Below are 23,101 nucleotides of genomic sequence, written 5' to 3'. Positions count from 1 at the left end.
AGCCAGAGAATCTCCTCCCCTGTGTTCTTGGCAGGGTTTAAAGGGCATCTTGCAGAATACTGGGAATACAGGGGCTCTCTGGGGTCCCTGGAACTTTCAGCTGAGCAGATTTCATGCCTTGTACCCAGCCTTTAGGGAATTTTTTCCAGAGGCCCTAAAGAGGCAGGACTTCTGGCAACCCTCCTGCCTGAGAGGTAGGAGCAGAGCCATGACAGTGACCCCTGAGCCACTGGCAGGGTTATGAAAGAAGAAAAGGGTCCTAAAGAATCCTAAACTGTACAACTCTCAGCCCTATTGGTTGGATTTAGCTGCTTCTGCATCAACCTGGCTTACCCATGAAGGGAGCTCTCAGTGACCCACCTTATCCAGAGGCAAAAGTTATGGGGATTTGGGTGTCTTAAGTTATAGTCATTCTGGTCCCCAGAGAGGCAGATGGGAAGTCCGTGGGGTAAGAAGTGATGACTAGGGTCCAGCTTCCCATGATCCTCCCCATTCCTACCTCCAAAGGCTAAATAGGATAACCCTAGGTCTGGGTCCTGCTTGTTTCTTGGAACCCTAGTTAATACAAATAGTACCTGGTTTCTACAGAATTCTGTGCCTGGGGGTGGGGGTGGGGGGAGAACCAGAAACCTGTGTGTCAAGTTTCCAGTAGCCTACAATAGAGCTGTTTCTTAGAAAGATCTTGGACTTGACCTTGGCTTAGTCAATCAGACAGACTGTGTCATCAGATCCCTGGGCTGAGAGTGAGGAATGTGAAGCCCCTTCTTCCCTGGGGTCTTCAAGTAGTAGCAAAGATGGAATCTGGGCTTTACTAAGGGTTCTCTACTAAGGAGAACCTTTCCCATGGGTGAGGAGGGGCAAGCTGCTGTCCTGTGACCTCACTGGTCCAACAGAATCCTGCTTCACTCAGTAGAGGACTCTAGGATCTGAGTGTCTCCAATTTCTCATGACCTCAGTAATACTTCCCCCTCATCCTGGAAATTCTGTTTATCTTTGTTTTTCCACCACCTCAGACCTCTCTACTCTAAGTCTTCAAGGCATGACTTTCCCTGCCAGAAGGAATCAATCTCTCTTCAGAAAAGACAAAAAGCTGATTGATGTCATTAAGCTATTGTTAATTCTCCTGAACCATTGACTGAGTGGGAGCTTAGTGTCCTCCAGAACTAGCTGTTCATTCTTTTTAAATTACATTTTAGTTTTAATTAAAAATCTACTTTAATAGGTAGATGTTGACCACCTATCTCCCTACCTGCACAAAATGGAAAGATGAGCATTCCCATTAAAACCCCAGGGCATAGTAGTTGGCCCAAATATCTTGATCACTATTGAATTATCCACTTCCCCAAATAAATAAGATTCCTAGTCAATTCTGTGGTAACTAGGTGCCACAGAGAATAGAGCACTGAGCCTGGAGTCAGGAAGCCCTGAGTTGAAATCTAGCCTCAGACACTTACTGGCTTTGTGACCTTACACAAGTTACTTAACCAGGTTTGCCTCAGTCTCCTCATCTGTAAAATGAGCTGGAGAAGAAAAAGGTAAACCATTCCTTTGCCAAGAGAACCTCAAATGGGGTCGGATACAACTGAACAACAACAGTTAATTTCACATAAGGGACAGCATTTTATTTCTGGGAAGAGAGGGAAGTCAGGCCAATGAATAGGCTCCAGATCTGTAGGCTTCTCCACTAGGACCCCTGAGATGATAGACTTTTCTTGGCCTTCCCTTAACTAAAAGCTTGAGTAAAACTGCTTTCCATTTCAGCCACCTGGCAACAGAAACACAGACAGATTGCATCCCTTCTGACTTATTCAGTCCTTACCACTTTGCAGCTTCTGGTGTCAGCTGGTCCTCTAGCCCCAGTACACAGTCCACTGAGGCAGCCTCTTTAGAAAGAGGGCTCCAGGAGGGCAAGTGGCAACTTTTGATCTTTGAATCATATCAAAGCTAGCACACCACTCCCCTCAGATCAGAGCATTTATTTGTCTGTGCTCTTTCCCTCCCAGAAAAGGACAACTTAATTCAGCTTCCTGGCCTTTTGTATTTTCTCCCTTTTCCAGTTCCCAAGATGTTTCTGATATTCAGAGCACACTGTACCCAGAGTTTAGACCATACTTTTTGTCTCCGCTTATCACAAGGTAAACTCCTTGAGGGCAGGGACTACTTATTTTTTCTTTGTTTGCTTCCCCAGTGGCCACTGAAAAACTGGGTGCATAGTAAGTGAATAATAAATACTTGGCTCTGGCAGTTTCCTCCCCCCTCAGAATTAAAAGAGGTTCTCACAGGATTTGCCCCAGGACAGATTCCTTCCTTGTCCGGAGGCCTCTTGGTGCGCTTGGACAGATAAGGGCCCAGGAGTCCCAAATCCAAAGATAGGTAGGTGTCTTAGCTTAATATAACAGCATAGTTCTCCTCCCTACCTCACTGCCTGATAAATGCCCCATCTGTTTATCTGGGTGACCTCGTCAGGGCCCACATCCTTGATAAAAAATCGTTGTCTCACAAGGGACATGAGCATTTTTTTGCTACCAAGCGTCAGGGTCCAGGGTCCTTCCTCACTCCATAGCTTCATCACATTTTCCCGGAGGTGAGCGATCTCCTCTACCCTCTGATGGCAGCAGCAGAGAGAGATATTAACAGATTAGGAAGCTGATAGGGCCACCCTGACTAGGGAGAAAGAAGGGGTGGTTGACAGATTAATTAAAGGAATGCCAGGAAACAAACAAAAAGTGGCCAAGATTAGGAAGAAAACTAAACAAACAGTCATTTATCTTCCCCTGAGTAAACTGCTCCAATCAGTCTTATCATAGGAAGACATTCTTCTTAGTCAAGATGGCTAAGGTGAGATTCTGACAGACAAGGCAAATGTGCACTCTGGGGCCAGTGGGACTGGGAAAGTGGAGGCTAGGTAACCTGGTTCCTGATCACCCCACATCTGACCACCCCGGGGGTGGAGGAAAGGAGGGGGACTGGGGGCTCCTGTTTGTTCTTTGTCCTCAGGGAACACTGGCAGGAGGACCACACGAGAAATCCCCGGCCTGGGGCAGGACACTTTAGCTCCCATTTGGTCTCTAAGACCAGGGAGCAGCCTTTCTCTTATCTCCCTGGGGCATTAAAAGTTGAATCTCAGACAAACTGGGTTCTGATGAGGGAGGCTCCAGTTACCAGTTTGGTTTCAGTGTTAAATTTCAGGTTCTGTATGGTTTTGTTGTCTTGTATGTTGTTCTCCATCTTCATTATCTGATTCTGAAACTGGAAAACAGCCACCTGAGCAAATATATGAAAAACTCTAAACCTACCCTAAACCACAGCTCTAAACAGGGTAAACCCCCAGTCTCATAGGGGAACTCTGAGTAAGCTTCTTCCTCTTCCTATACTTCTGCAAAATGAAAGCAAAAATACTAAGTGGGAAACCCCAGCCCCTCCCCCCCACACCTAGATTTCCTCCCTACTTGGGAAGGTTGGGGGGAAGGGGCTAAGACCAAACCCAAGCTGCTCAGGCTGGCTCAGGGGTCTCAAGAATGTATAATCAGTATGGAGATAAATGGGTCTCTCATTTCACGATCCATTCCCCCACCACCACCACCATCCAGACTCTTGCCATCCGTCCACTCTTCCCACAGGGTTAAGTGTGTGTGTGTGTGTGTGTGTGTGTGTGTGTGTGTGTGGCCACCAGACCACCCCTCCTGAACATGTCTCCTCAACAGATTAGGATTCTTTGTTCTGCAGCCCTCCCTTGGCTGCTGAAGGTCTGATGTTGAGGGCCTGAGTGAATGCAGGCAAAGGAGCTTGCTGATGGCCAGCACCAAGAATGCTGGGCCCTTTAAAGGAAGCCCTGTCATGTACCGTGACCAGCTTGCCCTGTATCTCAGCTATCTTCCTGCTAGGATTGTCCTCCTTGAGCAGCTGCAAGGCAGACAGCACTACTGCCAACTCCTGCTTCACCATCCCCATCTCATGTTCCCTGGGGACAAAGAAGTAAAGGTCAGCTGATCAAGTGCAGAGACAGGCCCAGCCCAGACAGGCCAAGCCATGTGCATGCACACCCTACACCTCCCCTCTGGAGGGAGCTGCTCCTGCTCCATGTTAGTGGGGCTGGGATGAAGGGAGCAGCTCCTTGGCTGGAGGGGGAAACCAGGCCCAAGGGAGAGAGACCAGGAAGAAAGCCAGGGCTGGGGCAGCCTTTGTTCCAGGTCCTGGAGGCAGAACCCAAAACACAGGCATGCGGTCGAATTGGCCTTTGAGAGGGCCTCGCTCTACGTTCTTACTGTTACCTCATTAGCACTAGGTTCTAAAAGCCTCTACAATCTGACAAACTCCATTTTGATGTGAGTGGTAGTGATGGGGTGAGCTCTTTGTAAAAAGTGAGATCCTCAAGGGTCACAAGTGAACCTCTCACAGAGGCTCTGAAGACTCCAGTGTCCTCTAGCAAGCAGGGAATAGTGGTGGAAGTCAGGAGTCCTTCGTCTATTGGTGACTTACCATGCAACCTTAGACAGGATGTTTCAAATCTTTGGGGCTCAGTTTCCTCAACAGGGATGATAATCCCCACCCTGCCTACCTTTCAGAGCTGTAGGAGATAAGTCCTTAGAAAGATACAAAGTACTGGATGAATACAGAGAATTTTCATGGTGGCCTCTGGATCTTAGAACTCAAGTTAACTCTATATACCAGCCTTGGAGAGGACAGTGGAAATGGGGTAGTCATTTGTTCACTACCACGACCCCAAAAAACAAATAACCATTAGTGGGTAAAGATAAAAGCGACCTAGAGCACGCCTCTAGTTACTGAAAACTGAGGCAGTTCCCCTTCCAGGGCCTCCCACTGGAGACCTTTGATGGAGAACAGGTATGGTTGGCTGGAGAGAGGAAACAGTCCTGTACTGACGTAGGGGACTCATCTTTTCCAGGTCAGCATTTCTCAGATCCTCAATTAGTCTGGACAGAGCAATGGATTGGGGAGAAAGTACAAAAAAAAAAAAAAAGCAGAGATCTTCTAATTCTCTCCCCTCTGAAATCAACATTGGATAAGCTAGGAAAGTATGATTTAGCCCTCTTTGTACAATGGGGAGAGGTCCAGGAGGCGAGGGGTCACCAGCCAAGCTTGAATAGGAAGCTGGCTTGGACCTGACACCAGCTCCTATCATCGGCAATGGCCAGTAAACATGCTCATTAAGTTGCCAGGTGACCAAGGCTGAGTGGGGGTCATGGAGAGCACCCTAGGGGCCAGGATTTGGATTCCAAACAAGCTAGAGGGGTAATTCAGAGGCACCGGCAAGTACAGGGTCATGGGCTTATGGGTGAAATCTAACAGCAACCCAGAACCCAACGGAGCAGGAGGAGTACCTCTTTTCTCCCACTAAAGAACTGTGGGGCTACACAGCCCAGGGGCTTCCCTGAGTCCTGGGCAGGGATCTGGAAGCATCCTTACCGGGCTCTACTCTCAGTGATTATTTTCTGATCAGAGTCACTTCTATGGAGGAGGCACCTGTCATTCACTTCTCCTATCTGAAACACAATAGGAAGAGACCCAGCCGGAGTGGGCCCACAGTCACAGCCTGCTCTGAAAGGAGGAATTAGCTCCACTTCTAGCTGGAGATACCAAAGTTCTGAGCTCAGGGGGACCCCAGCTATTTTTACATCACTTCTTAGAATTACCAGGTCTTAACATGGTCACTTAGCTCGCCCACTGTCTCTTGACTCTGTTCTCTTCCCAATGTTTCTCTCTAGTCCTTGCTGCTTCCACTACCAATGAAAGTGTCTACCTACAAGATGTAAGTATTTCGTAGAGCCAAAACTAGGAATTTTTATTTTTTGGCGAGGCAATCGGGGTTAAGTGACTTGCCCAGGGTCACACAGCTAGTAAGTGTCAAGTGTCTGAGGTCACATTTGAACTCAGGTCCTCGAATTTTTTCAATGGGGCAAAAACAGTTGAGGGAAGTATATCTCAACGGCAGAAAGCCAGAGGACACTGTCCAACTGTAGGTGTGCCAAGAGTATGCAACTGTAGGCTCATTAGGGCAATTTGACCCCAGATCCCACAGGTGTTGGGATAAGGTGTGGCATCCTGAGTAATACTGAGAGTAATATTGACCACCAACTCACGATGGTGGTCACTAAGGGATATGACACCCCACCCCACCCCAGTCAGCACCTAGAGCCATTCACAGTCATAGATGCTCTTGGAAATCACCGGAAGAGGAAAGGAAGAGAGAGAAATGTGGGAGGGAGCGATGGGATTGTGAATCCATTAGATTTAGAGACAGGGGTCATCTGGTCCAATCCCCCTCCCCTTCCTGTTAAGAGATGAAAAAACTGAGGACCAGAAAGTGGAAAACTACTCAGGGTCACACAGGCAATAAATTGCAGGGCCAGGATTTATTTCAACTCCAGTCTTCTGACTCCAAATCCAGTACTTTCTAGTAGGCAAGGAGGAAGAGAGGCAAAAAAGAGTGGAGAAAGGAGTGAAAGGGGGGACATGAGAGAAAGCAGCGGAGGGAGATGAGAAAGAGGAGTGAAGACAGGGGAGAGAGATGGGTGACGGTGAGATAAAGATGGAGGAGAGAGGGAGACAAAAGTGCAAAAGTAGCAAGAAAGACAACAATGGCCAGGGGCAGGGGTGGGGGGGCTCAGAGAGAAAGGGGGAAATGGCAGAGAAGGCTCCAACCCCTTTATCTCCACAAGCTGGCTTTCCTTGAAGCCTAGGCTCAGAGCCACTCCAAGGGTGAGGGAATGATTGGAAGAGACTCCCTCCGTGTCCCAGCACCAACCTGTGTGAGGAAGCTTTCCACTTTCTCTTGCAGTTCTTTCAGGTGCACTATTGTCTCATTCTGCCACTGAATGAATTTCTCTAGTGCTTTCTTCTCCTCTTCTGACCACTCCTTCTTGGCCTGAAACACACCACCCACACACACACACACACACACACATTCCTTGGGTGACGGTCAGGGTTCTGGAGATGTGAAGAACTGGTTTTTGTGTCAGAGGAAGGAAGGAGTGATAGATGGGCCCCAGAAGATGGGCTCAGGTTCAGGGGTCAGGAAGGTGCCCCTGCTATTTAGGATTTGTTTGTTTGGTTGTTTTTTTTTAATCCCTATAAGGTAAGCTTGAGCCGTTGGGCCAATGGCTATTCATCGGCCATGACTAGAGACTCCAGTGAAGAAAAACAGCAGGAATTATGCAAAGAGGGCCTAGTGGTTCCTGACCCTGACCTTCTACTATCCTTTCTCTACTTTTTGCTCTGAACAGCTGATCCAAGTCCAGCCTGGAAGAACCAGAGATTTAAAGGGAAGGATCAGGGCATTTGTGCCAATGGGTCAGGATATACCCATATACCCATAAGGGAAACCCAAGGCAGGGACAGACAGAAATGCCCGCCAGAAAACCCTAGTCTGACCCCAGTACTCCTCCAAGAAGCTTTCCCTCATTTTCTAGATCAGTAACAACTTTGCCCTCAAAACCTCACATAGCCTTTTGTCTGGAACCTCTTCATGCATTCATCATTGCTGAATCACATATAGTCTCTGGGTTGGCATCTTAGCCCTGGGGTCAGGAACCACATTTTATCTAAAATTTAGATAAGTGAGATAAATATCTTAGATAAGGATCTCTTCCAGAGACTGCCACAATGCTCCTCACACAGTTGGCACTTAATAGATGTTGAGACTGGTTTTGGACATGGATTTGTCTGACCCTGGACATCTTGACCAAACATGGTCGCAGAGTGAATGTGGAATCCTGGAGGTACTGTGCCTCATTTGGGGGTCTAGCCCTTATCATCAGGGCAATATGGTGTTGGGGAGAGTTTTATTTTGGAGCAGACAGGCAGGTAATACTGGACCATCCGACAGGTTTAACCCCCTGTCACCCTTCAGCTTCTTATAAGTTCTACTGAATCAAGCACATTTTAAAAAATATCTTCTGTGTGCAGGGTTCTGCAATATATGTTGCAGGGGGATGGGGGGACACAGAAATGACAAGGCTGTGGCCCCTGCCTTCACAGACCCTACAGTCTACACGTGAGATAAGACACATAAGCAAAAAACGGCAAATGTGATATCAGTTTCCATTGCTCTTCAGAATTCCCATTCTATTATAAATAAACTTCCCTCTTTCCTCATCTCTTCCTCCTACTAGGGCAATTCACCTCCTCCCACTATCTGAAACTAGGCTTTCCTTAGAGGAAACCACATTCCTGACTTTCCTCTGAGATGCTAGCAGTTGCTTCTCTCCAACACTGTTGTATACCCTTTTGCACTTTATATTCCAGTCAGTTGGACTTTTTACAGTTCCCAATCTCATCCTCTCTTCTCCTGTTCACGTGCCATCTCCATCCCTGAAATGGTCTCTCCTCCACACTCATATTTCAGCATGTTGAAGTATTTCCCTTCTTTCAAAGCCCAACTTAGTTGCTATCTCTATCATGAAGCCTCTCCCTATGCAAAAGATCCTTCCCCAATCTCTCACCATTGTCATGACTGCCACCATCATACTTAACTTTGATACATGCTTAAATTTTACCCTTATCACAATTGTTTTGTGGTTTTTGCTGGTTTGTCTTTCTTTGTTTTTTGTTTTTTTAAAGATGGGTCTCTTTATCTTATCCAGAGTAGAAATACAGTGGTTATTCATACACCTATCTTCACGGGTGAGCTAAGCACAGAAGCTTTGGCCTACTATTTTTTCCTAACCTGGGCTGGTTTGTAACTCCTTAGGCAGCTCACCACTTGGTGCTAGAGTTAGTGGAGACATCTGGTGGGTTTATCCCTATGGTAGCTCAGAACTCCTGAATTTTCAACTCAAGGCCTCAGCCTTCCCAGTAATGGGGACTACAGGTGTGCACCTCACACCTGCAGCTTACATTGTAAGCTCAAAGGCATTTTATTATGTCTTTGTATTCTGAGCAGGGCCTTACATGTAGGAGGTGCTAAATAACAGTCCCAAGGAGAGGAAACATGACTTTGGGGGTCTCTGACCATCATGGGATCACCAGAGATCCCAGTCACACAAAATATACTACACAGTGGAAGAGCAGCTGGCACTGATAGGGTCGGTAGCTTGGACAAGCAAAGAACTGCCATCACAAGTGCTGGGCACTGTCCATAAGCAAGAGGAGGTTGTGTTAGAGCCTGTTCTGGCTCAGGGCTGCTGCCTACTGGCTTGTCTCATAGGTGTAAGACAACTCAATATATGCAAATATATGAACAAAAGACCATGAGTAAATATAACCTGTGCACTGTACCTATATCATGCTTTAGAATTGGGAGATTGGTTCAGAAGAGTTAAGAATGAAATCAGAAACCTGGGCCACGAACAGACACATAAGTTCACAACCAACTATGTAGAGGAGAATTTCTCAGAGTTCAGCCAAGGCCAGGAACAACCCACAGTCAGTCATGGGATCGATCAGTCTCTTTCCCTGCTTCCCTTTCAGACTCTTTCACGCCATCAGTCAATTAAAAAGTACAAAGGTCTCAAAAGTCTAAAACTGGAAATAGAGATAGCTGATATTGCTGTTTTTTTCCCACCAGTCAATACCCCAGAGCCCTAGAAAAGTGAGGTAGCATTCCTAAGACACTTCAGAAAAGGGTCTCTCCCTGCACAAAATTAGAAAGTTGGAAAGCATCTGTGGGGGTGCTGCCACCTTACCACCTCAACATATATGCAGATGAGATACCATAGACTCCTTCCCATTTCCATCTGGCTATGGAGAATATCCTTTAATATGTCTCGTTTGGACATACAGTTCTTGAAGGTAAGGTTTTTTTTTTTTTCCTTTTTCCCTCCCTACTGTGAACGCTGATTTATCACGCAATTGACCATTTGGAGAAGGTGTTTGCCACTAAATGTAGGAATTGAAATGGGTAGGAGAAACTGATCAAGTCTGCTTATTTTAAAATTCCTAGAACTCAAGGAAGGAGCCCTTGTTCAAATTTCTGTAGCGAGCAGTCCTCATTTAGGGGGAATATACCCAGCAACCCAAAGAATAGTGTCCCCTGCTAACTTGGCTGCCTTAGAGGCATAAATTAAGACTAGAGACCTCGCAGCGGCAGGGCAGGGCATGGCAGGGGGGAGGTAGCGGGGTTATCTGCATGAGATAATTTTCCATTCGTGCAAAGGTATCTTATCATCCATAGGGGCATCCCTCTAGACCCCCAAGTCCCTCAGCAGACACTTACCTCAGACATTTTCAGGTTCAAGGTCTGTTCCTGAAGGTCAAACTTCCAGCTCAAAGCTACAAAGTGGTCACTCAGGTCTCTGACCTCCCTGACCAACTGGCCAATGGACTCCTCTAAGACTTGACTCTTTTCTTGGATCTGGAATGGCATTTGACATGACTGAGTACCCAGCAAAGTAATTTTTCTGAAGACAACCAGTTACATAGTGATGGGGAAAGTCACATGGGCTGAGAGAAAAGAGAAGGGAAGGTGGGAGAGGTTCTGGAGCAGACACTGCACAACTTGGCAGTAGGCAGGAGCCAAAATTAAAACAGACTAAACTTCTTTGGGCTGCAAATAGGTTAGACTAGAGGCAGACTGATGATAGTTGATTACCATGACACGACAAACAGGAAAGAGTGCACAGTGGCAACCCTACGTTTTTCGTGGGCCGTCTGAAATCCTTCGGTGGGCTGCAAGCAGCCATGGGCTGTATGTCGTACAGGTCTGTTCGAGATCTTGACAAAAGCTCTGGGATCCAGAACTGCCAAGTATCCCTGAGAAGGCATTTAGTCTAACACCCTCATTTTACAGTTGAAGAAGCTGAAGCCCAGGGAGCTGAAAGGATTTACTCAAGGTCACACATGGATTAAGGGTCAGAGGCAGGATCTGAACCTAGGTCCTTGCTCTTTCCACTGTATTATGTTGTCTCCTACAGCTTCCTGGGTAAAGCTTTGTACCTCAAAGTTCAGTTGGTGTGCTCTCTGATAGAATCTTGCCTGAGCTCTGGAGAAAATAGGATCATGGATTTAGGACTGGAAGAGATTTTAGATCAAGTTCAATCCCCTCTTTTTACAGAAAAGGAAACTGAGGCCTGGGAAGATTCAATGTTTGGCCCAAAGTTCCACAGCTAGTAAATGGTAGAGGCAGGACCCAAACTCAGCCCTCTTCTCCTCCTCCTCTACCAGCCTCTGACCAGGAAGGAAAGCCAAAGTTCTAAGATTACTGTAATTGGGTGAGAGAGAGGAGAGAAGATCAAGAGAGCCTTGTTTGTGGAGCTCTCTCTATCTCTGTCTCTGTCTTGTCTCTCTCTTTTCCTCCCTCCCTCTCTCCCTCCCTCCCCCTACCCCACACCCACACCCACCTTTTCCAGTTCCCTTCGAGCTTCCCGGTTTGCATTGTCAAAAGAATCCCTGACAGCTAAGATGTCATTCTGCAGCTGGGAGGTGAACTTCTCCATATTCTCCTTCTCGTACTGCTCCTGGGCTTCTCTGAGGACAACACCACAGTGACAGGGAAATCTGAATGCCCTTGGAAATGGTGCCCAAGAGGAAGCTCTGTGGCTAGTAGTGTCCCCCAGGAGAGCGCCAGAGTCCTGGGCCTGACCGCTGACTCAGATTTATCATAGGATCATAGATTCAGAGCCAGAAGGGCTCTGGAACCCATTGTACCACACTGCCTCCTGAGGCTGTCACCATCATTCAGATGTTTATTCATGGGATCAAAGATTGAAAGCTGTAAAGGCCTGCAGATGATGAAATATCTTTGTGCGAATGGTAAACTGTCTTGTGCACCTTTCTTCCTGCCTTCCACCCAAGGCCTTTAGTCTTAATTGATGCCCCCAAGCTAGCAAGGGATACTGTTCTTTGGGTTGCTATGTATACTCCCCCTAAACCACACAGCAGACTCTTCCTACTGTGTCCACTGGAGGGAGCTCAGGATGGGGGCCAAGACCCTGAGATCATCTAGCTCAATTTCCTCATTTTGCAGGGGGAAAAACTGAAGCCTGGAGAGGTTGTGTGGTTTGTTCAAGTAACTGAGTCAGATCCCAAGTTATATGTTCTTTCCATTATCCCACACTGCCTCCCAGGGTTGTCACTATCACTCAGATTTTTATTAATTCGTGGGATCAAAAATGTAAAGCTGTAAGATGTAAAGACTTAAATCAAAGACTTGAGGGCCTTACAGACCATTGAGTCCAACCTCTTCATTTTACAGATGAGGAAACTGAAGCACAGAGAGTTTAAATGATTTGCCCAGGGTCATACAGCTAATATATATCTGAGGAAGAATGTGAACCCAGTTCTTCCTGAGTCCAAATCCTGGATTCTATCCACTAAACCACATGGCCTCTACCATTTCTCCGGCACCTTTCTAGTGACTTCTGAGTAAACTCTCCTAGAAAACAAACAAGAGGAGGCCAAGACTAGAAGTGGAAGGAACTGTCAGCAACCTAGAGTCCCCAAGCCAAAGTGCTGGTTCCAGTGACAGAATGAAGGAAGAATCAGTCATCTAGCTTCTTGATACTTTTAACACTTAGGTCAGAAGGGCTGCTGCCCTGGGCGGGTGGGTTGGGGGGAGGAGAGTGCTTGGAATGAAAAGATAGAAAGATCTGAAAAGATGTCTTAGAGCTCTAGCCCTTTGTGCACCCACATTCTGGCCAAGGCCAGCTCGCCTCCCCTCATAGGGATGAGGTTGCTAGGTATTCATTCACTCCTTCCACAAAAAGAGCTCTGAACTCCAGCCCACACCCACCTATTCTTCTGCTCTGCCTGAAGGATCGAATTGAGTGACGTCTGGTTCTCTCTCACAAAATCAGTCAGCTGGATGACAGCCTGGTCCAGGGCTCGACACTGGTTTAAGAGACGAGACTCTTCCTGCTGTGTTCATTGGAGGGAGCTCAGAGTGGAGGCGAAGGCCCAGTACTTTGGCCTAGGTCCCTGGCAACCTCACTAATCTGGCTGCTGTGGAGGCCTCTGCTAAAGCTCCCATCTCCCAGGCCTGCCTAGATGCTTAGGGCATGACTACCTTCCTCCCCAGAGGACGTGGGAATTTAGGGATATGCTGGCTCTATCTGGACTGGGGCACTGGGCCAGACCCAGACGTGACCTGGGGACGTGGCCTCTCGGGCTCTGCCCTGAGTATCAGGTACACATAACAAACCTCTTGCTGGTGCTTCAGGCTTCGGAAATGGTCTTCATTCAGCACCTGGATTTTCTGCCATTTGACGTCCAGTTCTTCCCAGAGGTTCTTCTCAGATTTGAGCCTTGTGTTCTCAGAAACTTTCATTTTCTGCAGCGAGACATTACCATCCCTCTCACTCTATGAGGAGCCTGAGGACTCTTGTGTCACTAAAAGGCTGCCTTCATCCCTGGACATCTCCCATGGCTCTTTCTTCCCCAGGGGAAAGCCTTCAGGTCAGTGGTTTCACTACCTACCCAGTCCTGTCTCTACTGCTTCTCAATTGCCAGTCTATCCAGGCTGAGGGGGCCGTCTCACTGCTTCTAATACCATATACAGAGGAATCCCTCCAACACCACCTCCTTGAGCCCAATCTTCCTGGCTCCAGGGTGGCCAGACTGCTATAGGTGAGGGATTTGGGTGGGTAGCTGGTAGCACTCCTGTTTCCAAATCACACAAAGGGACAGAGACGTGGGTCAGGGAAGGAGCAGGGAAGCCTAGAAGCTGCTCCGGGCTGCTGCTTGGGAATGCCTTCTGATGAGACTACCAGTCCCCAGGGGAACCCAGCAGGCTGGGAGCAGCTCCCACCCACCTTTTCAATGGCCACAAAGTTTTTCTGAAGGTGGCCACAAAGCTTGGCTTCTCTTTTCAGGAATTTGAGACTCATCTCCTCTCCAAGCTGAAATGCCTGAGCCTATGGGGAAATGCTGCCATGAGTGCCAACCCTAGGAGAGCAGGAAGTGCAGGTGCATCAGTGGCCACCTCCTTCTGGGATGTCAGAACCCTTGGGCTGGAAGAGCACAGGATCAAGAGGTGGGAGGGATCTTAGTAGGCACCAAGAGGGGGCAATACCATTCTACTCAAAGAGGACCGACCAGGACTCTTAGCTCGCTAAGAGGCATTAAAAAAAAAACAAAAAAAACAGTATCCTGTGTCCATGGAGTACGTACCCAAAGTATAAACTCAAGAAGAAATACAGTGAAATCAGAAGACCTGGGTTTTAATCCCAAATCTGCCCCTCTGTAATCTTGGGCAAATCATTTCCCTTCTCTGGGTGTCACTTATTATTTATAATAACCAAACCTGGCCTTGGAGAAGAGGTGAGAAAAAGCAACTGTAAAATGAGGGGAGAGAGACGCCCATCTCCAGGTTCCTTCCAGATTTTGGTCCTCTGAGGAGGATGACCGACACTAGCATACCACAATAATAATAACTTAGAATTCAGGGATGATCCATGAAACACAAAACAAATTCAGAGCAAGCTAATTATAACCAAGATTAAGAGGGAGGGGTGGAAAGGCACTACCAGGAGAGACTGAAGCACTGCTAATGTTGGCTGCCTATCACACTAACAGGCTGGTCGACTCCCACAGCCCAAACCCTGCCTGCTCTGTTGCACCATAACCCTGATGGCTTCCAGGGGACAAGCACCTCACCTGCACAACAGCCTAGGACGTGCTAGGAGTCCAGGCTGCTTCTCCATCCTTCCAGTCATAGTACAGAAACTAAGATAAGAACTCAACCGGGAGCTGGCAGGTGGCAGGGAGGGGAAAGGGTCCCAAAAGCTTGAGTACGAAGTCCCTTGGCATCAATCAGTGAGACCTGAGATCTGAGGATATAAACGCTAGAAATGATGACCTTAAAGATCAATTGACCTTTTCACAGTAGAGATTCAGCCCAAAACCACAGCAACTCAGTATTAGAACTGAAATGTAGACCACCTGACTCCTAAGTTCGGAGCTCTCTTTCCTCCTCAGATCAATATGCGCCAGCTGTATGCTACTCACCATAAAAAAGCAAAATGCAGCAGGGGCAGGATCAGGAGGGAAAGGGGAGCTGATGCCACCGTTTGATATGCGGTAGGTAAAGGGAAGGGACAATGCCTATTCCCTACTTTGCTGAGCCTGACTGCTGCATCCATCTTTCCTCTACTTCTCTAACCAGTGCCTGGACATAATGCTAGCCTTCCCTGCCTAGAGGCAAGGGGACAGTGGCACACACTAGGAATGCTGTGTACCAAGTCCAAAGTCATGCTGGACCTGGGGTCAGGAAGACTCATCTTCCTGAGTTCAAATCGGACCTCAGAGACTAACTAGCTGTGTGACCCTGGGCAAGTCACTTAACCCTGTTTGCCTCAGTTTCCTCATCGTAAAATAAACTGGAGAAGGAAATGGCCAACCACTCCACTATCTCTGCCAAGAAAATCCCCAAAAGGGTCACAGAGTCAGACATGACTGAAAAACAACTAAACAAGAAGAACCACAAAGTCCAAAACCAGAACAGTTTTTTAAGAAAACCTCAGGTCTGGGCCCAGGACTGGCCTCTTTAGAAAGTGAGTGGCCCTTGTGCGATGAATATTGATAGACTTAAACCTTCTCAGCAATACAAGGATCTAAGACATCTCCAAAGGCCCCGTGATGGAAAATGCTATTCACAAAGAAGAAAGAACTATAGAGTTTGAATACAGATCGAAGCATACTATTTGCTATTTTTTTTCTTCTGTTGTGTTTTGTTTCCTCTCTCTGGTGGTTACTCCTATTGGTTCTAATTCTTACCACATCACCAATGTGAAAATTTGTTTAATAGGAATGTATATGTATAGCCTATATCACATTGCATACCGCCTTGGGGAGGGAGGTGGGGAGGGAGAGAAAAATTTAAAACTCAAAAGCTTATGGAAGTGATGGTTGATAGTTCAAAATAAATTAATTAATAATAAAAAAAAAGGAGTGGTCCAGCAGTTTTTCCCAATATCCAACACGGACAGAGTTGTTAGGTTTCACTGCCCATTCCCTGAGCTTCACATGCCATGGTGCAGCCGTGATCCTGACTTCTCAAAGGGCAATGAGAAAGGAACACCAATGATACTTGGCAGCTGAACTATCGGCAAACAAGAGCTGTGTCTTTTAGCATTATCAGGGGGCAGCTGAAAGCTCACCCCGTTGCATAGTTCTTCAGACAAGCCCTGTGTATGGTGACGATCCCTGAAGTCCAGGGTCACTATTTGCAGAACTGAAGAGGCCGTATTGCAAAAATCCACCTCTATGCCCTTTATTACACTTCCCTCTCGGGGAAGGTCAAGCAGACCAGGTTGGTGCCCATTGACCAAGGTCCTCAATAAAGAACACCAAACAGGAACAACTCTCCCAAATCTAGAGCAAGTTGAGATCCTTTACTTTTTCCACATCAGACTTCTTCAGTAAAACCATTCCCATTTCACAGGTGGGGAAAATGAGATACAGAGAGCTTAAATGATTTGGCAAGTTGATGATTAGACCAGAAGGCAATCCTTTGGTTTGGCACCTGGGATGCAACTCAATTCAAGGAGCCTTTCTTAAGTACTCACATAGCAGGCATTGTGTCAGGTACCAGACGAGATGCAAAGACAAAATGAAAGTCTCTGCCTATAGGAGATTACTGGAGATATAAGAAGCCCAGGAGGATGGGCAGCAAGGCCCAGAAGTTCCGTGGCTTCCCACCAGTTGAGCAGACACATGCACATAGATAAGTACGTATGAATACACACATACATACATATATAAATGTGTATACACAGGTATCTATATCTATAACAACAAAGTGATTTTGGAGGAGAGGGAAAGGGAAGAAGCATTTATTTTATTTGGCTAGGCAATGGGGTTAAGTGACTTACCCAGAGTCACACAGCTACTAAGTGTTATGTGTCTGAGCTCGGATTTGAACTCAGGTCCTCCTGACTCCAGGGCTGGTGCTCTATCCACTGTACCACCTAGCTGCCCCTTGGAACAAGCATTTATTAAGCATCTACTCTGCATCAGGCACTGTGTTACGTAACTTACAAATATTTTCTCATTTGATCCTCACAACAAACCTAGGAGGTGGGTGGAGGGGGGTAGGAGCTTCGAGGAGGGGGAGAACTAACAGCTGAGGGGATTAGGAAAGGCTTCTTGTAGGAGCAGACCTCTGAAGGGAGCTGCAGATTCTAAGAGGCAGGAGTGAGGAGAGAGGGTCTTGAACGCACAGGGCACAGCACGGATTCAGAGGCACAGAAGGTGTCAGATATAGCAAATGGTAAACTGGCCAATTTGGCTGAAGTATGTGAGGGGAATAATGCAAAATGAGTATGGCAAGATAGGCTGGAGACAAATTGTGAAGCTTTAAAAGCGAAATAAAGGAATTTTTATTCTTTCTTTTTTGCTAGGCAATAGGGTTAAGTGACTTGCCTAGGGTCACACAACTAGTAAGTGTCAAGTACCTAAGGTTGGATTTGAACTCAGGTCCTCCTGACTCCAGGGCCAGTGCTCTATCTACCTAGCTGCCCTGAATTTTCATTCTTTCTTAGAGGCAATAGGGGACCAGCGAAAGTTCTTATCCAGGTGAGTGGCCTGATCAGACTTGTGCTTTAGGAATAGGACAGCTGTATGGATGATTGGAGAAGGAAGAGGCTTGAGTCAAGGAAATCAATCAGGAGGGTATTACAATAGTCCAGGTGAGAAGTAATTAGGGCCTGAAATTGGGTGCTAGCTGCAAAGATAAGAGAGAAGAAAGAGATGGGAGAAATATTGCAGAGATTAAATGATTAAATGATTGGAAAAATGAAAATGAGAGAATGAACAGTAGAGAACGACCCCAAGGTTATGAACCTCAGTGCCTGAAGGGATAATGGTACCTTGGACAGAAGCAGGAAAAGTTGTGTTCACAATGTCTGTGGAACATCCAGGCAGAGCTACTTAACAGGCACTTGAGATCTGACTGCAGGGGTGGGGAACCTGTGGCCACAAGGCCACATGTGGCCCTCTAGGCCCTCAAGTGAAGTCCTCCTGACTGACCTGTATCCCAGCAATATCCCGACTAGTTTGGCAGGCATTCTCTTCCTGGTTCTGCCGCAGGGCATTGCAGGCTGTTTCCCGCCCCTCGGCTTCTTCCTTTAGGTCCCCACTCAATTTGTCCAACCTATGGGCAACAAGCATGGTGTATAGAGAGAGCATTTGTGTCAGGAAATCTCAGAGGCCTGACCTTGACACTTACTGGCTCTGAAAGGACAGAGAAGTATTTTAACTCTCTGAACCTGTTCCCTCCTCTGTAAAATGGGTCCAGTACTATTTTTACTACTTACCTTAGGGTTGTTTGAGAGGAAAATGCTCACTAGTCCTGAAGTGGGATTATAAACATAGGATTGATATCATTTAACAAGTTTTCAGCTTTTCAAGGAAAATGTTTTCCCTACTGCCTTATCCAATTGGGCTTGGTAACCCTAAACATGAGGCCTGACTACATAAATAGGACCATTCTACCCAAAAGCTAGATGGAGTTTTGGCAGCATACTAATTAGTATGTATAAACTGTGAGTGTTTCTCAGGTTGGGATGGACAAAGACAGAACTTTGATGGATCCAAACCTCCATGTTGTAGACCATGCAGGCATCACATTAAGCTTGCCCTCATTCATCCTGAATACAAAGATAAAAAAAGAAAACCAGCCCTCCCTTGCAATTTGAAGGACCTGTCTCCATGGCATAAGCCAGCATCAAGATTCATTATAGAAAGGGCAAAGCTCTGGTAGCCAGTGATGAGATCAACCGCAAGCACAGAAATTTCCTAGAGGCTTTCCTTATGGCCTTCCTCAGTCTGGATCCAATTAACCTTTCTAGCCTTCTCCTATACAACTGTCCTTTACTTACTCAACACATCCTAATTAAACTGAACTACTACTCTGGTGAAGGTCCATATTTCTCCTCTCCTTGTTGTTCAGTTGTTTTTCAGTTGTGTCTGACTCTTCATGACCCCATTTGGGGTCTTCTTGGGAAAGATACTGGAGTGGTTTACTATTTCCTTCTCCAGCTCATTTTATAGATGAGGAAACTGAGGCAAACAGGGTGAAGTGACTTGCCCAGTGCTTACCAGACAGCTTGTAAGTGTCTGAGGCCAGATTTGAACTCAGGAAGATGAGTCTTCCTGATTTCAGGCTTGGCACCAGTTAACTGCCCTCCTCCTCCCCTACATACAGTTATTCCTTCCATATTACCGGTATGGCGCGGAGTGTTAGGGGTGTGGCACCCCCACGATCTGGAAAATCTGTGTAAAATTTTTTGGCCTTCCCTTTGTACCAAATAAGTCTGAATTTTTTACTTTTCTTTTATGGGTTGTTTATAGTACTTTATTATAAAATTTGTGTTGATATCATATAATAATTATATATATATATATGAAATACATTTCTGAATTTCTAAAATTTTTCTGTGTCTTCTGCTGGCCTTTGCTTGTCATCTGAGGCTTCCACAAAACTCTTCAAAAATTCCCATTTAATTTCTTATGCCAACCTGAGATATATCAAAACCACGATGGGGAAAGTTGCAATGTAGAAGGGATAACTGTAATACCTGTTTCCTTGCAGTCTGTTTGGCCTTTCTCCAATCTGTTCTTCACATAGTTTTCAGACAGATCTTCTTAATGCACCCCTTTGAACACGACATTCCTCTACTAAAAAGCTTTCAGAGGCTCCCCATTGTCTTCCAAAAAAGAAGTATGAACTCCTGATTCTGCCCCAAAAGGTACTTCACAATCTGGCTTCAGAATGTTTTTCTATCCTTTTTCTCATGCTAATGTTTGCCACATGCTCTATGTGGCCAACAAAACTGCATTTCTCTCCTGTACTTTCTCATCCTGCTCTCTCTCATCTCTTTGCTTTTGCTTCTGACATGAGTCTGGATTGAAGGCTCTTTCTCACCTCTGTTGAAAGCCCTCCCAGGGCCCAACATGGGTGCCATTTCCTCTCTGAAGCCTTCTTCAGTATCCCATTACCCCCAGATAAAAGTGAGCATCCCCACCTCAAATTTCTCCTAGCACTTTGCCAGAATCCTCTCCTCCTCTCCTATCTCCAACCCTCTTTTAGTAGAGTCATCTGTGTACTTGTCTTCCCTCCATCATCTATCATAGGTTCTTTGACAACAGGGTCTCTATTGTATTAATTTTGGAATCCCTGGCAACTGGCACAGTGCTTTGCATATAGTTGGTGCTTCAAAACTACTTAAACGAAACTCATTCTGGTATGACCCTGCTGTTCTATCCTTAACTCATACTACTCCCCTTCAAGCAAGTCTACTTTCAGTAATCAACAAGTCTTTACTGATCATCTACAACATGCTTAGTCACATAACAGAAGACAGAAGATGGACAAGGCATGGTCCTTGGCTTCAGCAAGCTAATGGTCTAGCTGGAGAGATATGATGTAAAATTTGAAAGATAAAACAATAAATAATTTATGTAACAGTTCAAGTCAACATCAGATGAAATGCTCATTACAAGGCCATACATAAAAAATGATGGAATGAGGTAGACAGATCCTATATATAATATACATATCAGATAAGGGAAAAGGGCCTGGAGGAGAGAAAGAGGAGAATGGAGACATACATACCTGAGGTGTAGTTCTGCCTCAAAGTTTTTCTTTTCTGTATCCTGGAGAGCCTGTTTCCGCCTAATTTGGGCTAGGGACTCTCGGACCTCCACCAACCTGAGATATAAATTATTCTCTACTCCTGAGCAGCCCTGACCTCCCTCTTCCCACTTGTCTGGTGGCGCAGGTTTGAGAGGGAGATTGGGCAGCTGCCCAGGTACCTACCCATTCGAGGACAGAGAGGCCCAAGACCTTCCTTGAAGAGCTTGAATGTCACTGGCTATTCCAGAGAAACCAGCCAGAGGCCTTCATCTTGGGCAATGAGAACCCCTGAACCACCTGGGACTGGAAGATCTCTCCTTCCCCCCAGACCCAAGTCAACAGGATGGATGTGTCAGTAGGTGACATTACTCAGGCCACAACTTTCCTTAGAGAGTAGACCAACTGGACCGGCTGATGGGGGAAACCTTGGGAGTACCTTGTCCCTTCTGGCCACCTTCTGCAAGGGAGCATCTCTGTTGTCAGAAGGTAGCTGGAGGGAATGCTCCTGAACCAAGAATAGTAGGATCTGCCCCACCACCCTTCTTTGGTACCAAAATCCTTGTCCTGGAGTTGTTTGGGAACATCATGCTGCTCCCAAATCTACTCCAATGCCTATGTGGGATGGACAAGTGAATGATTTCTGGACATGAGGAGAATGTGTACCTTTTCTCCATGGACTCCATGTGGCTCCGACTTGCAGTATTGGAGAGCTACAAAGAGAAGGATTTGGGCATTGGGTTTTGTTTTCGTTTTTTTGGATTTACCCAGGCCTTCTGCTATGATCCATGGTGACTGACAGCTGGATACTGGGACCAAGAGCTTTATAGCCCACACAGCTAGGATTGCCAGAGGTAGGAACAACATACAGGTAAGATAGGGTTATTTTTCTGGGGCTCCAAGGCTGGACAAGTGGGAATTTGGCCCTGGGGAAACTATGCTGCCAGTGAGCCAGAGTTTCCTCATTTGTACAATGAAGGGGTTGGAGTAAATGACTGCTAAGCTTCCATTGAACTCTAAAGTTTGATTTTTATCACCATAGCTGTCCCATTTATTGAATGAAAGGGTAAGGGGATAGGTACAAAGTGGTATAAAGGGAAGATAGGATTCCCAGGAGGCTAAGTTCTGTTTAGGAAGGCCTGAAAGGAAGGCAAAGGAATGAGAAGAGGGAAGGAATTTACTTCCCAGCAAAATATTCTGCAAAATGCTAAAAATCCTGGGGATGTGATGGCAAAGGAAGGACCAACAAGAGATAGACAAAAAAGATGGCCCCAGGGCAGCCTGCGGACAGTTTGCCAGCCCACAGGGATCACACCAAAAGAAAGCATCTTCAAAAGGAGTTGACAGCGGGCAGCAAGCTCACTTCACAGGCTTCCTTCTCTGGCATCCGGGTAAGCTGCTTCACCTCATCACGGATCAGCTCCAACTCAGAGTCTTGTACCTGTATCCGGGCTCGGATCTGAAGCAGCTCCCGCAACAAGCTCAGGACAGCTTGGTCTGAACGCTCCTTGTGCCCTCGAAGGCAGATCACCTCAGCCTGCAGATCTGCCACCCTGCAATCCAATGGCATGGAGATGCCATGGAGATATATACCCAGAGGCAGGGGAGCAAGGGGAGGAGACAGGATGATAAGCCTATTTACGCATAGGTAGATCTAACTGGGAAGGGCAAGCATATGCATTAAAACCACAGTCACCCACATCCACCCAGAAAAAGTATGGGGGATATGATTTAAGGAGTATACCACTACTCAGAATCCCACCTCCAAAAGAGAAAGAGTGATTCTGGGCTCAGATGCCTCAAGGAAGTTGGAAAGTGGTTTTGGCTTCACAAAGCTGTCCTGTCTGGAGCTAGGTATAAAAGAAACCATACACTAAGAGATGAGACAAATTTCAGGTACCTACCACTGTTCCAGCTGCTTCCAGCGTTTCAGAGTGTCTTGCTCAGGGGTCAGATTGGAAGACACTTGGGGGCTGTACTGGGAACCATCAGAGATCTCCTCTACAATCAGGGTTTCTGGGATCTTCAGACCATCTTTGAAGAGGAGCCCCAGGTCCTCTAGAGTGACTGAGTTGCTCATAGTGGCAATGTGGACTGAGGTCTGGTTCCGTGCTGACAGTCAATCCTGTGGTAAGAGGGAAATACAAACAAGGCCCTGCATTCAGGAGCACAATAAATGGGTCAGCATAACTTATCCCTGCAGAAGAAGGGTCTTCCCTTGCCTTCCTGACTCACTGCAAGACCTTGGATCTAGTGGGTTTCCTCCCCATTGGAGGCCTTCAAGCAAAGGTAGGATGACCACTTATAGGATATGTTGTAGCGAGACTCTTTTTCTGATACAATTTGGACCAGATGGCTCCTAAGGACCCCTCCAAATATGAAATTCTGTGATCAGCAGGGAGATCTCAAAAGCCAGGATGTATCCTGAACTTTCTAGCCCCTGTGGAAAGAAAGAAGCTGACTCTAGACTGCTAAAACTAAACTCTCTGAAAATCGGGTCTCCTCAAAACATTGCTTCCAACTCTAACAAAAAAAAAAGAATAATAAATAACAGCTCCTTTATGGTTTACAAAG

The 23,101-nt window shown here is 46.5% G+C and overlaps 1 protein-coding gene across 1 annotated transcript; it reads right to left on the bottom strand.

The window, feature by feature from the left end:
* Positions 1-1,644: 1,644 nt before the first annotated feature.
* Positions 1,645-22,607, bottom strand: CCDC154 (coiled-coil domain containing 154). The gene is made up of 16 exons (XM_027862693.1): positions 22,432-22,607; positions 21,891-22,080; positions 21,194-21,240; positions 20,510-20,605; positions 17,923-18,046; positions 13,707-13,808; positions 13,097-13,225; positions 12,689-12,813; positions 11,298-11,424; positions 10,175-10,312; positions 6,767-6,886; positions 5,428-5,504; positions 3,844-3,961; positions 3,163-3,249; positions 2,418-2,605; positions 1,645-1,765 (listed from the first exon to the last, which is right to left on the bottom strand). Exons 1-16 carry the CDS (start codon positions 22,605-22,607, stop codon positions 1,645-1,647), a joined length of 1,965 nt encoding a protein of 654 aa, XP_027718494.1.
* Positions 22,608-23,101: the final 494 nt, after the last annotated feature.

The sequence above is a fragment of the Vombatus ursinus genome, unplaced genomic scaffold (assembly GCF_900497805.2).
Source record: "Vombatus ursinus unplaced genomic scaffold, bare-nosed wombat genome assembly UNPS02014770.1, whole genome shotgun sequence".
In the NCBI taxonomy this organism is placed as follows: Eukaryota; Metazoa; Chordata; class Mammalia; order Diprotodontia; family Vombatidae; genus Vombatus; species Vombatus ursinus.
The sequence above is the reverse complement of the archived record's forward strand: the minus strand, read 5'-3'. Positions and strand labels throughout refer to the sequence as shown.

Bases quoted from the DNA above. Each gene is read 5' to 3' on its own strand.
- CCDC154 (XM_027862693.1), bottom strand. From the start codon at position 22,607: ATGAGCAACTCAGTCACTCTAGAGGACCTGGGGCTCCTCTTCAAAGAT. The intron at 21,241-21,890 runs GTGAGCTTGCTG...TTCTCTTTGTAG, and splicing joins CAGAGAAGGAAGCCTGTGAA to CTCTCCAATACTGCAAGTCG. The intron at 13,809-17,922 runs GTCAGTCAGGAG...ATTTCCCCATAG, and splicing joins GGGATATTGCTGGGATACAG to GCTCAGGCATTTCAGCTTGG.